This window comes from Lissotriton helveticus, chromosome 9, assembly GCF_964261635.1.
Source record: "Lissotriton helveticus chromosome 9, aLisHel1.1, whole genome shotgun sequence".
Classification (NCBI taxonomy): domain Eukaryota; kingdom Metazoa; phylum Chordata; class Amphibia; order Caudata; family Salamandridae; genus Lissotriton; species Lissotriton helveticus.
The window spans coordinates 182,277,135-182,295,773 of NC_136070.1; the positions used below are offsets into that span (position 1 = coordinate 182,277,135).

Here is an 18,639-nt window from a genome sequence, read left to right on the forward strand (position 1 = left end):
GATATAAAAGAGGTATCCCTTTAGGTGATCTATTACAAATGAAAGTCTGAACGCAAGAATGTTATCTGTAGGAGTCTAGTTACAGACTTTGGAGATACCACAGAGAAAACACCCCAATAAGGGATGGGTTTCCAATGGAACATTCCTGAATCGGGGTGCTTACAGAAACCTACCCTTTCATGGCTATACAAAGGTACAGACCAAGAAAACAAATAGGCAAGGTCTGTCCCACGACACACAAAGGTGAACATCCAATGCACCCTCGATAAATAGGAATCTGTTTAATTCCCACAGTGTGACCAAGTGGCCAGCTGTGATTATTGGAGGGAGTCGGATGTATTTTGTTAGTTCAATGACTTCTCATGGTCTGCTTCCACAGAATGGACACTGTCAAACATTGAGCGAAGTGGGGCACAGATATGCAAACCCTCGATATTCTAAAAATGGGCTTTCAGAATAAACTTTACGTGTGATGAAAATACTGCATTTATACAGTTTTTGTACTGAAATGTACACATGAACCTCCCATCCTAAATATACACACTAAACCATCACTAGGCACTATAAAAAGGTATTTGATATAAGACTTTCCAGGGGCTATGAAATACGATCCATGGATTTGCCTAAAACCACAGTGACCGCCTGTAAAAAAAAACAACAGCAAGTAATCTTAGAGACCAACAGAACCGATACTAATAAACCAAACAGGGCACAATTAGGACTTGTAATATATATGCAGAATTGGCAAAAAACATGTTGAATGTAAATTATATTCCAATGGCGTAGTAATACCAAAATATATCTGAAATAGAGTCACGCACAAATGCTTTCATTTGAAGTAAAAGCATACACAAGTAGGTCAATTTCGGGTCTCTTCAAGAATGCCTGCTCAGTTATGTTTAAATCGCTAAACTAAAAATATAAATCAACAACTTAACCAATTAACTTGGGTAATGCTGATAGCAGAAAGGGGGGGTCGATAGGACCGAAATTACCAGAGTGGCTATCCACCCTAACTTGGAAATTGATTTATATACAACCCAACCCTAACTTGGAAATTGATTTAAATACAACCCACAGGGTAAATTTGTCAGCTGAAGACCACTACATACAGAGACAAATTCACAATCACACGGGGTTGCCTGATGAATTTTCTAACTCTTAACATGTTCCATAATGAAATGTTTCCAGAAATAAACCAACAGGAGACGATGACTGTGACACAGTCTAGAAACATGACAACCAATTAAATTAGACATTTTAAGCACCAAGTTGGAAAAATAATCAACCAACATACCACTTCATCACGAGCTTCTGTTTCCTTTCGCAAAGGCGGTTCAAATTGCAGTTTGTCAACTAGAAAATAAAGATCACACGTTTTGTGTCATGTATATAATATAGAAGATACACATTCTATATATTTTAAACTTTTTTATAGATCCATTATCACAAATAAATATCACTGACTCCACCAGTGCTTTACATTTACAGTTCTGTAATCTACCCCTAAAATAACGTACCTCTTCAAAAAAGACCAACATTTCCTATTTATGCTCACTCAGATGAATTTACAAATGTACTCTCTTTGCAAGTTAATGGAGAGCTAGAAGGCCTTGAAAACCAGATAATAGTTATAGCAAAAGTCCTGCGCACTCAAATAGTATAGTAATACATCCGGTTGATGCAGTGTAAAAGCAAATGGATTTCTTTATTTGGTCATCACACAAAAGGACATACAGCCAGCCGACACGTGTTTCATCAGAGAAACAGTGTTCTCCGACTCTACAGGGCTCTATGGCTGAATTCCAAGTTAATGACATCCCCAAGCCGGTGATAATTCTAACCCGGTAGGGTATGCTAGTTCATGTTGAGGCGATCACCTCCCAAGACTAAAAAATTGCGAGCTATTCAAAAGAAACTATAGATGGGGACACCAGTATGGGTGAGTGAGCGGGAAAAAATTTCCAAACGTAATTGTTACATAAGACAAAAGAATGTATTGGCCCGGATCGGTCATGAAATTGCACGTATTACAATCCGGACGCCAGATTGCAATACGGACGCCAGGATCTTGGGGGAACGAAAGTATTAGGGAGCACGAACACGTGCAATTTCAAGACGGATCCGGATAGAGATAGATAGATATATAGATATATATATATAGATATATATAGATATATAGATATATATATATAGATATATATATATAGATATATATATATAGATATAGATATATATATATATATATATATATAGATATATATATATAGATATATATATATAGATATATATATATATATATATATATAGATATATAGATATATATATATATATAGATATATAGATATATATATAGATATATATATATAATAAATTCCGGTTGGTCTTGTTTCCCTCCCTCCTGTGTGTTGGGCTGTGCAGATGGGTTTTGGTACTCCACCAGGACCACTCTGTAGTATCATGGCTACATGGGTGCCCTGAGGAGGAGTGCTCTAGATGAGAATTACCTTTGCATCACATGATTTTAATTTGACAATAGCGGTGAGATTAAGTTGTAGTGTGCTTAACAAGTAAATGGCTTCGCAAAGGGTGATAATACTCTACGTGTTGTATATTTCACCACGGCTGTGTCCAAGATGATGATATTTACAACAGCACTTCATTCCCGCCCCTCGTCCCACGAGTATCCCCACCCTCTTAAAAGTTTTTATCCCTGTAATACAGAGTTAGAGCCAGGCTCACTCCCGAGATTTTGTTTTTAACTTTATTAATGTTAAGGACCCGATCCAAAATGGCCACCGGATGACGTGATACGCTACGCGTCATCACGTGGGCTAGCGTCCCTACCGGTGTTTATTCAGATGCGGGAGCGGGAGTAAGTAGGAGTAGCGTTCTTGACCGAGAAGACTCGTCGTCGATAAGAAGGGCGCATAACTTTGGGCTTGCCGGGAAGTGTGCTGTAGGGAGCCACGTGATTACAATTTAAAAGATCGAAGCCTCAAAGCTCATTTTTGTGGGTGAAGTTGTGTCCGTGTGTATGAGAAGTGGGCGAACTTTGAGAGTAGCGCCACAAGTCGCTTCTGTTTGTAGGTCAAGGCAATACATTCGGGAAATTGGGATTGCCAGCTGGCTTTCTCAGTCTGGGCTCTAGGTGCACAGTACAATGCTAGTGTAGAGGTAGAACGATCGGGTGTCCTCATTTTGTCTGTGTGTTTTGTTCTGCAGGGGGCCAGATACTAAGTGTGCCACCAGTAGACACGTGATCCATTGACACACTGTCTAGTATTTGTGATGGTTGAAGGTATGCAGTGACTGGCAGCCATCAGGTAACAGTGGATACAGTCATTGCTGTGTGTCTTTTACATGTTTTATGTTGTTGTTTTCATTTGAGTAGATACATGAAGTCCTGTGCTTTGGACTCACATTCTCTTCCCGCTGTGTTTTTTTAAAAATATCACTACAGGTCCAGTGAACCAATAAAAGTAAAGCTTGAAAACAGAACCCCAATTTTGCCCTGACGAAGTTGCTGAAGTTTATAGCAATGAAACATGTCGGCATTGAGTAAATATATATGGTATATTAAGAACCATTTTTAATTGGGAATTCTTGCGGCATCAGAATAAAGTCATAAAGCTAGCAAGTCTTTCCACATTTTAGTAGTGATGGCCGATTGCTCTTGGCTATCATAGGGGTTCTAGGTGTACACAAATTTTTTCACTTTTCATTTAGACTAGTGGACATACAGTCTCTATATTCGTGCACCACACTAGTATTAGATGGGGAATCATGATCTGTGTTTTTTCCTTTCGTTCTTTACTCACAAGAAAGAGAGTGTCCGATGATGAGAAGTGGGTACACTGGCAATTGCTTGCCAGGAACACCCTCGGGTGTCGCTACCGTGAGGTACTCTCTCTTTGCTCACTTTATTTTCACAATTTTAGAGTGGGTCTAGACCTGGGTGTAACTTTTTATGAACACCATGACCCTCTAGATTAGTGTTAAGGAACACATCTAGGGCAGCAGTATAAATGGCCATTTAACTCTGCGAGTGGTTCAATGAGAATAGGTGAGAGGTGGGGGAGGCCCTTGTTGTTCAATATTGATTGAGTGGGGGGTGGCCTTTTTCCTTCTTTCCCCCCAGGGCTCCTTTTGATTGATTGACTGTATAGATGCTGCCTGTTCTGTTTGATGGGTATAATCTATAATGCTTCTGTTATACGATGTCGGTTTTCCTGTGGTCTAAAGATAGATATGATGATGGGGGCGTGGCTAGCAGGGCTGCGAAATGGCCGCAGCTTGAGCGAGCTCCGCCGGCTGAGCCATTTATCCTGCTGATAATCCTTCAATAAGGCGCGCTTGTGGTGGTGTGATTGCTGGTGCTACGAGAGGAGACCTTGGCGCGCACGGCCATATAACTTTTATCCCACATGTCGGCGGATGAGGCCTACAGTCGCTATGGCAGAGTGAGCGGTGCGAGAGCCTAGCGGCGATCCGAAGGCGAGAACCAGGGCTGCGGCGGTGCACCAAACTCGAGCTCGGTGCGGGGCGGGCCCTGGAGGGCCCGGTCGGCCTGCCTCCGAGGACCGCGCCGTGCTTCCTGGCAAGGGGGCAGATACGATTTGGGCTGGCGAGTCGGCGCCGTGAGGGGCCTGTGTGAGGTTCTGCTTCTACCTACTCCCGTGGATAAATGCGGGGACGGCAACGAGTGCACAGGTGGCCATTTTGTGAGAGAACCGGCCGCTATGCTCGCAGGCTCCATGGGGTGCTGAAACTCTGAGGCACAATTAACCGCGTAGCGCCCCTTCTTCCTGAGCCCCTGTGGCGGGACACCACTGCAAGTTGGATAGATATGTACGCGGCGACTCAGTAGGTGTCGGCTGGGGGCATGGTGCTGTGACTGTAGACTGCGCTACATCCTGGCATGCAAGTTATGCGACCGCGAGGCTGCAGCAGTGCGGAGGGGCTGGCTGGCGATTTCGATGGCGATGTAAAGTAACAGGAGCCCCCTGGTGCGTATAGCAATCCTGGGTCAGGGTAGAGAATATATGTAAACAAAAATTCCCAGGCATGCACAAACGTAACTAGCAAGTACACATGTAGATAGAATTATCTACAACAACATTCGACAACTGCTTTCTCCAATAAAATTGGTTTTAATTTCTTTCAAATATTCATAAGTAATTCATATGATAAAAATGCATTACAATGTTCAGAGTCAGTGCAAACTTCATTGTATCTATACATGATATGTCAAGATTAAAATTTCAATAAACATTTTAAAAACTGATGGTTTCCTGTCGACGCGTTTCGACACGTGAGTTGTGTCTTCTTCAGGACTGTACCATCGATATTCTTTTAGTATGTCACAAAAATGGCGTAGATATATATTAGGTTTAGTTCTCTACGGGCGGATTTCCCAACAAAGTACTCCGATTACAGGAATATCAAAGCACTTAATATCTTAAGTATAGTGACTCGTGACTGGTGGCATGTGTTAATCTGATAATGGTTAAAATATCTTCTTTCCACTCTATGGTATATCAGGACGCTGGGGACGCTGTGGGATGCTCGTATTGCTGACCCTGCTCAGAGGGTTTAGTATACCGTGTGGACAAGCAGGGGGCCGGTCAGACTTGACGGAAATGCAATTCGTCCGTTTGGTGGCGGGTCAGATAAGAGACCGCTCTATGTAGACACCGGCAGCTGGGCTGGTGTTTCAAGCAAAAGATTCCTTGCTCCTGGGGCAATCAGCTCTAAGGTGACTGGTAGAAACTCTCTGGGTCTCCTTCCAGTTCACGCCGTAGCGTCCCTCCGGCAGCAACAATCAATCTGTGGTTACCACAGCTGCCGGTGTCTACATAGAGCGGTCTCTTATCTGACCCGCCACCAAACGGACGAATTGCATTTCCGTCAAGTCTGACCGGCCCCCTGCTTGTCCACACGGTATACTAAACCCTCTGAGCAGGGTCAGCAATACGAGCATCCCACAGCGTCCCCAGCGTCCTGATATACCATAGAGTGGAAAGAAGATATTTTAACCATTATCAGATTAACACATGCCACCAGTCACGAGTCACTATACTTAAGATATTAAGTGCTTTGATATTCCTGTAATCGGAGTACTTTGTTGGGAAATCCGCCCGTAGAGAACTAAACCTAATATATATCTACGCCATTTTTGTGACATATTAAAAGAATATCGATGGTACAGTCCTGAAGAAGACAACTCACGTGTCGAAACGCGTCGACAGGAAACCATCAGTTTTTAAAATGTTTATTGAAATTTTAATCTTGACATATCATGTATAGATACAATGAAGTTTGCACTGACTCTGAACATTGTAATGCATTTTTATCATATGAATTACTTATGAATATTTGAAAGAAATTAAAACCAATTTTATTGGAGAAAGCAGTTGTCGAATGTTGTTGTAGATAATTCTATCTACATGTGTACTTGCTAGTTACGTTTGTGCATGCCTGGGAATTTTTGTTTACATATATAGATTTCGATGGCGATGCCACTCACCCAGGAGTGCCCGAACACCGGTATGGGTGACCGCTGACTTTCAGCTATTGTGTGACCGGCTTTGGTGGGCCTACTTATTCATATCGGCACTGGGACTGGCCGCCATTTTCTGCGCCTTCTGTGACTGCATCGTGGTGCACCCCTTCTACGTGTCATTCTGACTTTTAAGGTGGAAATAGTACCCTGGTGAATGCGCAGGTAGTGGGGCCGTCTTGGGCCCGTCTTGGGGCCGTCTTACACCCCGCTGGACAGCGTTGCTTGTCGGAGCTGATCAGGTCATTCTCTGCACACGTGGTTGGACCCAGCAGACTGGCTTATAGACCCGGCCTGGTCTGTGGCGCCCCCCTCCTGCCCTGCCCAGCACCATGTGACTCTGGGCAATAGCTTGCTTAATCTTCCAGACGGCCCCCAGCGCCTAGAGACCCTTACGGGTGATTGTGCGCTTTACAAATGTGGACTTTACTTTACTTTTTAGTGAGCCCGCAGTGTAATCCACGCAACATATGCGCTCTCTGTGTCACTCGGACCTGTGCTTTCCGCTGACTCCTTGTTGAAACACAAAGAAGCTTCTTGGCGCACCAGCACTCGGACACACCGCTTCCCGGTACGTGCCGACATAGGGGCAGCGTTATTGGGAAGTACACTACCTGATCATCATGGGCAAAGCGGATGCAAAACAGCCTAAAATAACATTTGATAACAAGAGAGGCACCAAGCAATCGGACCAGGACCCCGGCGCCCAGGGAGTGGCAGGCATGTCACGGCGGAGGAGTGTGGTGAAGACCTGCGATCGCTCATGCTTGAAATGCGTTCCAGCCTAAAAAACAGACGCTAAACTAGATACCCTGACCGCGCAATTAGAAACGGTGAAATCTCGAGTCGCATCGCACGAAACACTCCTGGACAGTTTGGAAAACAGGCAGGTCGAGTTCCATGAGTTCTGACAAGAAACAAAGGAACAACTCCTGAACATGGATAAGCTTCTGACGGTCATAAGAGCAAAGAACGATGACCTTGAAGCGCGCTCTAGGAGAAACAACCTTAGACTCACAGGGATTCGGAGACTACAGCCATGCCCAAATTGGAGGTCTTCGTGGCTGACCTACTCCACGAACTCTTTGATCCTCACCTTTCTCCGGTTTTCGTAGTTGAAAGGGCGCATAGGGCGTTGGGCCAAAAACCGCCAGTTGGAGGCACGCCTAGGCCCATCCTGGCCAAAATATTGAACTACCAGGACAGAGACACCATTTTGAGGCTGTCAAGAGAACGTGGTCAAATCACCCACAAGGGGAATAATATATCATTCTATCCTGACTTCACCCCGGCGGTGCAGACTGCGCGCCGAGAATTTCTCCCAGCTAAGCGTCTACTGATGCAGGCGTAGATCCCGTACTCTTTGCTCTATCCCGCAAAACTTAAAGTTTCATATGATGGTACTGCCCACTTCTTTGCGGATGCTAAATCTGCACTCAAATTTGCTAGACACATATGTGGGCCCAAATCCAAGAGAAATGGTGTCGGAGCAGAGTCATCAGCCGATCGCCTCAGTGATAATGATTAACTGTTTTACTGTGCTATGTGTACTGTTGCCTATAATTACCATGTTCTTGTATAAGTGCTGCTGCCCTTATTTGAAATGCCACGACTGTTTTGCCTCTCTTATGTTAGATATTGTCTGTTTGGCGTATTTTGGAAGGTCCATTTTGGGGTGTGCCGCCATAGACCATTAACCAGTGTATCTGTGCTTGAGGGTCTCCTCGTGTGGCCTGGCCGCGCCGCCGCGAAGGAGCATCTGCCCTTGTCCTCAGCCACCCTGTGCAAACAGGGGAGTATGCTTCTGTGTCCTTGCCCCCACGGGAAATTTCCCATTGTTCCTGTTCTCCCGCATTTCTAGTGGGTTTGGGGGGGATTTAACACAACCTAATTGGGGGGTTGGAGAGGGTGGGGGGATGGTACGGGGTTGGTTTGGTTTGGTTCATTTGTTCTGGTCCGCGCTCTCTGCTTTCTTTGGACTTTCATTTGATGCTCCTTATTATTTCGGGGGGAACAAATGCGCTTTACATGTTGAGTTATTGTTGCTATGCAGCAAGTGAGGATTAATGTACTAACTTGGAACATCAGAGGTCTGAATGATAAGAGGAAAGCTAGACTTGTGCATGCTTACCTGACACGACACAACATAGACATCTGTTTTCTACAAGAAACTCATTTACACGTTACACCATCCCCAAGACTTGGACATGCACGGTGGGGGACGTTGCATTCTGCTGTTTATTCCAACTACGCTCGTGGGGTGGCTATTTTGGTCCGGAAAAATCTGGATTGGAGAGACATTGCGGTGCACATAGATCAGGAAGGGAGATACATTGTCCTCCATGGTCTCTTAGGGGGTAGACAGGTTTTTCTGGTGGCGGTGTACAGTCCGAATGTCGACTTCCCGGGCTTTTTTAGAGATATCTGGTTCAGAATAGTAGCGACACAATGCAACTCGATAATATGGGGGGGTGATTTTAACGCAGTGCTAAATGACCACTTAGACAGGCAGGGCTCACTACACCCACTACATCCCCAGGCGGGTTCAGCATTGAGAGACCTGATGTCTGAAGGGCAGCTGGTTGACATTTGGAGAGATAGGCACCCTTTGCTACGGGAGGGAACATGCATTTCAGCCCAAAATGCTGCATGGTGCCGCTTGGACTTTTGGCTGGTGTTCTCGGACATGGCGTCCTGGGATGTGCAGGCTTCTCATCTGGCGCGTTCCCTCTCTGACCACGCCCCTTGCTTGCTTACCCTAACACTCCCTGGTGCACCTACGCGCGCTTTTAGCTGGCGGTTGCCACCTCATGCATTGCTGGATGAGGCATTCAAGGAGGAGATCAGAAATGATGTGGTTGAATATTTTTATCTCAATTCTGGCACGGTCCCATCGGAGTCCATTTTGTGGGATGCCTTTAAGGTTGTGATCCGAGGGAAATGCATTGCTCGACAGGCAGGCGTCTTGAAAGCACTGACGGGGACACTGGCACAGATGGAAAGCCAGATTAAGGAATTAGAGGGGCGCTTCTGCTCTGAGGCTAGCCCAGTGCTGGCGGCGGAGCTGAAGAGCAAGCTTGTGGAGTTTGCGGAGGAGGCTCAGAGAGAGTTGAAATTCCTGGGGAGGCATGCTGAAGCCAGGCGTTATGGTGAGGGGGACAGACCTGGTCGTACTCTTGCTAACATGATCCGGCGATCCACCTCCACTGCATTCATACATGCCATTCACACACCTGCTGGGGAAGTGGTGACGGGGCAGGAGGGAGTCTTAAGGGAATTTGTTACATTGTATTCTTCTCCAGACACAGCTTCCAAATCGGCCCTAGCGGAGGACTTGCAGGACTTCCTAGATTCTATAGCACTTGTTTGGTTCAATGACGCGCACAGACGATATATGGACTTACCCATAACTACCGACGATGTCAAACAGGTGATCAAGAGCCTACCCCTGAGGAAAGCCCCCGGACCCGATGGACTAACGACGTCCTTTTATAAAACGTATACTGAGGAATTAGCTCCCCGTCTGCTTGCAGTCTACAATGAGGCGCTGGACTCTGGTACTCTTCCCCCATCCATGTGCGAGGCACTAATAATGACCTTGTTAAAACCCGACAAAGACGACAAAGAACTTGATTCATATCGTCCACTTTCATGGATTAATGTAGATGTGAAGATTTATGCCAAGCTCCTTGCCAATCGTCTACAGCCACTACTACCGATGGTAGCCCTCCCAATCTGGGTTTATCCCTGGGCGTGCAACGTCGCATAATTTGCGAACGCTCTTTTCTGTCTTACATTATTTACACCCCAGCACGAAGGCGGCAGCCATTTTTCTAGACGCAACAAAAGCGTTTGATTCGCTTGAATGGACATACCTTTTTAGAATCCTGACCCGCATGGGGTTCAGCCCCTTGTTTATTACCCGCATAAAGTTGGTCTATGAAAAGACCCAAGCACGTGTGCGCGTGAATGGTTTGATATCTGACTGCTTTGATATAACTAGGGGGACGAGACAGGGCTGTCCCCTTTCACCCCTCCTATTTGCTATCGCAATGGAACCCCTTGCGGCCAGAATTCGGCAGCATCACACTGCTCGGGGATTGGCTTTAGTTCTAGGAGCTTATTGATTTCAATGTACGCAGATGATGTTACTCTGTACATTCTTAACCCATCAGACAACCTACATCCAGTGCTTCGCGAATGTATTCGGTTTGGGGGCCTCTCTGGTATCACCATAAATTGGAGGAAGTCTGTGATCTTCCCGCTTACACATGGTTCTCCCGCGGTGATCTCGGAATATCCATTGCATTGGGAAGCAGGCGAAGTCAAGTACCTAGGAGAGCCCCTGTCTACAGGACATATGGAACCTGAATTTTGGACGGGCTATGGACTGGCTGGAGTCGAAAGTAGCCATATGGTCTAAAATGCCGCTATCCATTACTGGGAGGGTGGCATTGATAAAAATGGTTGTCTTGCCTAAATTTTTGTATTTGGTCACTAATGCACCCATTCCCCTTACTCAGCATTTTTATAAAACCCTGAGAACACAGTTGCTGTCCTTGGTGTGGGCTGGCGGGCAGGCTAGGGCCTACTGGGACCTCCTGACGCTTCAACTTAGGCAGGGTGGCCTCGGGGCTCCGGACATGCCATTATATGCGCTGTGCGCACAGGCGCAGTTTCTCCACTTCTGAATTTATCCCACTCCGTATCAGCCGAATGTTGCGGTGGAGATAGATGCGGTTGCACCCACCCCTCTGAAAATAGCTCTCTACAAAAAGGGGCCGCGATCCCGACAGGACATTGATACTGCTGACCTGTTGAGATGGGTCTGGAGGGAACTCCAGGGGCGAGCAGGTGTCCCAATGCTATACGCGCCCTCTATGCCTCTGCACGATAACCCCATACTACCATGTCTGGAGCAGGGTGGGGAGGTGCTGGAAATAGGTGGTACGCAGCTGCTCACCTTCGTAGATTTGTATCCAGATGGCAGCTTTCGGCCTCTGCCTGCAGGCACAGACGATCAGGAGCTAACATTCGCTGAGAAGTTCACCTACCATAAATTAAGGGACGCCTGTCGCGTGCTGTGGGAGGGATTCCCAGAGGCTCCTCCGACGTTTAACACACTAGATAATATTCTGGCCAAAGCTTCCCCTAAGAAGCTAGTCACTCGGTTATATACCGTTATGCAGGATCAGGCCCCTGTTACACAACCAAAATCCTTGCAGCTTTGGAACGGGGATTTAGACCCTCGCCTGTCGGAGGAGCAATGGGCCTACTGTTGCAAACAATTGACAGAACTTTCCCCCAATTACAAACTTAGACTTGTGCATTTCAAATGCCTGCATCGTTACTATAGAACCCCTGTGAGTCTTTACAGAATGAAGCTGCGCGATGATGGATGCTGTTGGAGATGTGGGCATGAACCTGCTTCATTCTTGCATATGGCATGGGACTGCCCTTCACTTGTAAAATACTGGACGGACATTTTCCTGGCTGTAAACCACATAGTTGGACGTAGTGATGAGACCTCACCACACTTGGGCCTTTTGGGCCTAGCACAACACACATTACCCAAACGGCGCAAGTTACATGCTCTTTTATTGCTATACGCGCATAGGCAGATTGCACTTAAATGGGGCAGGAAAAGAATACCATCTTTACTGAATGGTTGTCAGATGTCACATACGGCCACACTCAACTAGGTGTATATTGGGAACTCATGCCACCAACTTCTAGGCCGAAGGATATATGGGAACCGTTCATACAATGGTCCAATAACAGAGCGCACTCTTCGAATAACACGGCCGATCAGGAATCTGCTGGTGGGTCGGACTAGCTGTGCGGGGGGGGGGGGGGGGGCGAACGTCCCTTGAGTCGATGATTCGTAGCTCTATATTACCTGTGTCAATGTCATGTAAATGCTTATGCATCTGTAAAGAATTTATAACCTGTTCTTTCAAAGTTATACACAACGAATGTCGTGCACTGGTGTAATTTTCCTCAACCTTACGGATTATTCTGGCTGCTTTAATTTATTGCTATGAATCTCCCCCCCCCCCCCCCCCCCCCCCAAGACCCCCTCCCTTACAGATTGCTGTAATGCAGAGATGTTTAAGGCGGTACCGGTTGTTTGGTTTGTTGTTGCTCTATGATTCAACTGGACATAGAAATATGCTGTATAATTACATTGTGACAGGAGCTGTTTATTGTATATTGTGTAAAATCAATAAACAAATTTAAAAAAAAGATAGATATGATATTTGCTATTTTTTTTAGTTATGTCACTGTATAACAAAAAACTGGTATTATTGCATTGCATAACAAACTTCAAATTAAAAAAAAACAAATATATATATATATATATATATATTGGTACTTTCAACTTACAATTTATTTCTGAAGCAGTCCTTTCTGCTCTAGAGCTCTTGTTTGACGAACGAATGGTACGACGTATAGCAACTGGCAGTGGCTGTAATTGGGAACAAGAAATATACATATTAGTGGACCCTTTCCACACCGAGTGCATCGTAACAAATAAACTAACCCTCAGAATTCCAAAAGTCAGTACAAGGAATCAATAAGTCCCATAATTTCTCAAGATAAAGATGATATGGAAGTGAAACTTGTCAAATCCACAAGTAACATAGTTTCGCTTCGAGGATGTCCACTGACTTTCCTATTTCCAAGGCATGCCAGGTCTGTAATGCATTAAATCATGGGCCACTCAACTTCATAATTTTCACACTAAAACTACTTCCACAATAACCTGCACCAACTGGAGCTATCTACATTCTAATCTGCAGCCAAAACGGTGAGATAGCATGAAGCGTGGGTTGGATTCTTACAAATATGATGAAGATGCACAAGGAGAACTAATGCCACATAACTGATGGCAAGTAGCACTATACCAAGTAGGAAATGTATATAAATAGTACAGGGAAAAAAATTGATCCATCTTGGGATCTCCATTATTATATTTACCTTCTAGAAAAGAGTTGTAAACATTAACTGTGAGAAAAGCAAAAGAAGAGGAGAAAGTGAATAGTTCATATAAGTTACAAAAAGACTTGAGGGAGAAGTGGTAAAGCCGGCTCCAATTGCACATCAGTTCTGAGATACAGTATGAGTGATAATGTTGTCAAAGAATGCACTCAAGACCAGGCCCCTGGATGGCAAATCTTTTACATTGAGATTCATTAACTGAAGTTAGGAAAGAAGCCCTAGCCACATGGACTGAATTGTAGACCATCTAGGAGAGGTATAACACAAGGCTTAACAAAACACTGTGAAACGCAATGTCTCAAGCAGCCTCATGCTAATCTGTACAATCACAAGAGATGAAACATTACCTCAAATCATGATTGCTTTTAACATATTCATGAAATAACGCAAAGCCCAGGCACACATCAGGAAGTGAGCTATCAAAGTTGGCAAAGTCATGCTCTAATGGTGTTAACATTTAACTTCTACTGAGCTACACGCTTCTGGTCTATAAAGGGGTTCCACATACCAAACATTCTGCAGCTAAGACTAAACCTACGAAACCTGATGCCAGAAAGTGGCGAGACTTTCACAGACTGCAGTGTTTAAACCCAGGCTGTCATTGTGGGACCATACCAATCCGCCAAGCTGTCACTACCTTGCGGGGTTCCTCAAGGCTCATCCCTAAGTCCGACACTATTTAATATCTATGTGTCGGACCTTGCTAATGTCATCAAAGCATATGGGATGAGCCTAAGCTCCTACGCTGATGACACGCAATTGGTTTTGGCCATTAAGGGCGATGGACACCAGGTGGCAGAGCGCTTCAAAAGCGGAATGCTAGCAATCGGTGAGTGGATGGCGTCCAACTGTCTTAAGCTCAACTCCTAAAAGACGGAGGTAGTCATCTTTGGACCCCTTTCACCAGGATGGTCAGCAACCTGGTGGTCTTCAGCCTTTGGAGCCCCGCCTAGTCTGGCCATTAAGGTCAGGAACCAAGGAGTAATTTTTGATGAGGGTCTCAACTTTGTGGCGCATGCAAACAGAGTAGCGGCTACAGCCCATCACAAACTAAGAATGATTAAGAAAATCATCCCGTTTTTGCCAGAGACAGCGGCTAAAACACTGGTTAGTTCTTTAGTTTTAGCGTCTCTCGACTATGGTAATGGCTTATTTTTAAATGCCCAGGTCAGGGTAACCAATAAGCTTCAGACAATACAGAATGCAGCAGCACGTCTGCTTTCTGGGAAACCCAAGTTTTCGGCCATATCTGACACGATTAAGAAGTATCACTGGTTGACGATCCGGAATCGGATTAAGTTCAAATCACTTTGCATAGTGTACAAGACACTCCCTGATCAAGGACCACATTACTTCAAGGACCAGCTGATACCCTATAAACCGGCCAAACAGCTCCGATCTGCCACTCTTAACCAACTAGTGGTCCCACGGTCTAAAACAGTATCGTGGGGTGATCGCCGCTTTTTGGTCGCGGCTCCTAAATTATGGAATACTTTGCCGCAGCACATTAGGACAATCTCCTCACTCTTGCAGTTTCGCAAAAGATTGAAGACGTGGCTTTTTAGTCAGTAATACCGATCACCAAACCACTTGGAGCCTTTCTTCTTCTTTTTTTTCTGGGAAAATTATGTGAATAATCTAGCGCCGAGACGCCTCCGGGTATTCGTTCGCGCTCAATAAATGGCAAAAATAAAATAAATAAATAAATAAAATATTGGACTGAGTTTTGAATTCGATTACCTGATGTCAAATTAACTGCTGGTCTTGAGGGTGTGGATTAGATTGTTCCACAGTCTGACAGGTAATGGAACAAATTGCCGTCGGTGGGCTCTTTTCTCTGGCACTTGAGTGGGGGAATACTTTTTTGAACATGACAGCAAGTTCAGACTTTATGCCATAAAAACCCTACGGGCCCTCCAAACCTGCTTAAATTGTGTGTTCTACTCCTAGTGCAGGCTTCTCTGTGCTTTGGGCAAATGATCAGAACTATGAAGCATCAAAATAGTTCTCACTGCAAAGTTATGAGCACTATACAGGAATCCCATTGAGTATGCAATGGAATGCCTATATACTACAATGGCAGCGACCGTCAAAGGATGCTTGTTTTCAGAAAGGAAGGGAAGTACTGTGCTCAAGAAACACAGAGTGCGGAAAAAGTCTGAAATGACTGCCTTAGCCTGTCCAAGACATGGAAGCATTGGGATTTCTAAAAATATCAAGTGGTTCTACCTTTTTTACATGGTTACTGGGTATACTAAGACTTCCTAGCCAAAGAGGGTAGCCCCTGCAAAATATGTTGCCAATATGTTGTTAACAAAAGCTCAATTTTGCTGGCATTCGGTTTAAAATAGTTGTGGCTCATCAACTGCCAGACAACTGCAAAACAGTGCTTACATTTCAACACAGATGTTGGCAACATCAACAAGTGTGACGAGCAATGGGGTATCATTAGAGAAGGGAACTGCAGGCAAGGGTTCTGACAGTAAAAGATTGAGGACTTACATAACAATTGAACTTAATTGGAGAAAAGGATGACAGCTGAGATACACCACAGGTTACATCTACCGTGGCAGACTTGAAGGGCAGGAATGACCATCTGGATGATCAGAATTTACTTCAAACAAGAGTACATTCTAAACCAATGTCCACCAATCTCAGAAAGAAATTTCATGATATACAGAATCAAATGCGACATATCCAAAAGGATGACTCTTGTCCCATCCTCCTTATTCATAATGGCCTTGGATTCATCACGGGTGGATTCAGTGCCCAGGACGAAAGCCCAACTTCCACAGATGGCTGAATGTTGTGTCCTAGCCTTCAAAGGAACAGGAACACGGTTTGGCCACCACTTTCTCCTGAATCTTCCCCAAAGCTGGCAATAAAGTGATATGCTGATAATTGGCTTCCTTGCCAGGGTAAAAGTTGGGTTTCTTCAGGATAAAGGATAATGTGACGATCCCTGGGCAGGGTCAGTCAGCACCCAGAGTAGAGCAAACAGCTGAAGAACAACTGGAGGCTGCCAAAGGAACACCAGAGAGGCAGTCTCACATTGAAAATTTGCTGCACAGCCTTTATGAAGGCTGCAACTTTCTGCAGATCTGAAGATGGTCTGGTGAACTCGGAAGCTTCTTTTCAAAGATGTGAATGTGATCAGAGGAAGCCCGAATCCGATCCAGCCAACTCCAACTAGAGGACTCAGCCCAACAATGTCGAAAGTCCCTTTTATGGTGATTTTTTATATTCTACAACGTCTTGTCCTATGGTTTCAACTCAAGAGGGAAGGGCCTCGCTTTTTATGCTCAACCATGTACATCTTGGCCTCCCACTTCCTAATCGCGGAGTATATACGGTAGCATTTACTGCAAGGCTTGGACTCGTACTTCAGTCCCACACATCACAGACAGAAATATGATATGCTTGTGACCCATGACTAGTATAGCATTCCAGGGCTATATCCCTACTACACTTCCTAATAATGCTGTTCACTAAACGTTGTTCCCGGTCAAACAAAATACAGATGAGTGGTGCTCCGGATCCACATTAAAGGGTTCAGGATAAAATGAACTGACGTCAATGAGAAGGAGTGGCTCCCATATATGGTTACATATCCCGCCGCGCTTGGTGAGAGCAGCGCGAGTAAGACGCTGGGCAGTGTGATAGTGAAACCTGCAATTTTAAAAAACTGTTTTGTGTTATTTTATCCTTTTAGAAGCGTGTCACTAATTTTAAATTTACTGCTGGTGGGAAGCTTGATTTGTTTAGGGGGATATAGACATTGTTGGGCTGATTGTACTAACCCCTTGCAGTGTCCCGGTCCGTCCCTGTTCCGCCACGGCTTTTGTGTGCCGATTGAGCGGAGGGACGCGACTCCTCCCCCAGCCAGCATCACTTCCGGGCCAGTCCCTACTTGTGGCGATGTGCTTCCGGCCGCGCAGCGGACGAGCGCAGCGGGCGCGACGATGGCGCGCCGAAGTCGCGCCTAAGTCCAGCCCGTCTGCGCCCGTCCGCGGCCGGACTGCGGCCAGGGCCAAGCATGCTGCCCCAGCGGGGTCGGATCCCGATAGGATTGTCTGGTCGAGGCAAGATCTAATGGCCATTAACCGAGGGGGGCCTTGTAAAACTCACTCCCTTGTGGAGGCCACGCTCCCACTTATTTGCTCGGAATGCGGTAATGCGTGGGTCAGGGCCGCTTCTCCTTCTAAGCAGACTCCAGGGGCTACGTCGGCCCAAGTAGCTAGCGGTCTCAGAGTGGGACTTGTGAATTGTAGATCATTGCCTCAACACAGCATTGACATTTGGCTGCTCCTAGAGAGCCAAGACTGGGACTTGTTATTTTTAACTGAAACTTGGTTAAATGAACATAATGTGACAGCCATTTTTTTAGCTGTACCGGTGGGCTTTTCTATGTGCATCTCGAATCGCGAGGATGGCAGGCGCGGGGGTGGGGTGGCAGTAATTTTCAAAGACTGCTTCTCCTTATCTTTCGCAACACCAGTTGTAATCCCAGGAATGGAATGCTTCTACTTCTGCCTTCTCCTAAACCCTCAACTAGCCATTGCTGGGATGGTGGTTTATCGTCCCCCGGACTGCGCTGAGAGCAGTACTGCTAGACTTTTAGATGCGATTACGCTGAATGCGCTGAAACACGAGCACTTCCTGGTTGTGGGAGATTTTAATGTCCACATTGATAAGGATGGCAACACGGCGGCAGAGCACCTGCTGGCAGCAATGAGTGCTGTAAACCTGATGCTCCATAATAAAGGTCCCACACACAGATCTGGGCACACACTGGATTTAATTTTTTCCACATTAGAAAACATAATAGTGGATGATGCTCTTCCAGTAGCATGGTCAGATCATTGGCTCATACCATTCACACTAGTATTAAATGATGTAGCACCTAGGAAAAGCAAACACTTTTATATGAAGAGGCAATGGAAAAGTCTTACTCCGGCCATCATGAGTTCGATGCTGTCCCATGATCCGCCTAAGCGTACTATGAGGGCCAGCGCGGATGCCCAGGCACTAAGTAACTGGATTAGCAACATGGTAGAGGCTGTAGCGCCAGCTAA

General features: G+C 45.5%; 1 protein-coding gene across 1 annotated transcript in view; it reads right to left on the reverse strand.

Moving 5' to 3' along the window:
* Nucleotides 1–18,639, reverse strand: part of MAP4K5 (mitogen-activated protein kinase kinase kinase kinase 5) — a 686,515-nt gene that overhangs the window by 378,791 nt on the left and 289,085 nt on the right. The window contains exons 13-14 of the mRNA XM_078659722.1: nucleotides 12,950–13,031; nucleotides 1,298–1,356 (exon numbers count right to left, since the gene is read on the reverse strand). Of these exons, the coding sequence (XP_078515848.1) occupies nucleotides 1,298–1,356; nucleotides 12,950–13,031 (141 nt within the window). The remainder of the gene's footprint in view (nucleotides 1–1,297; nucleotides 1,357–12,949; nucleotides 13,032–18,639) is intronic.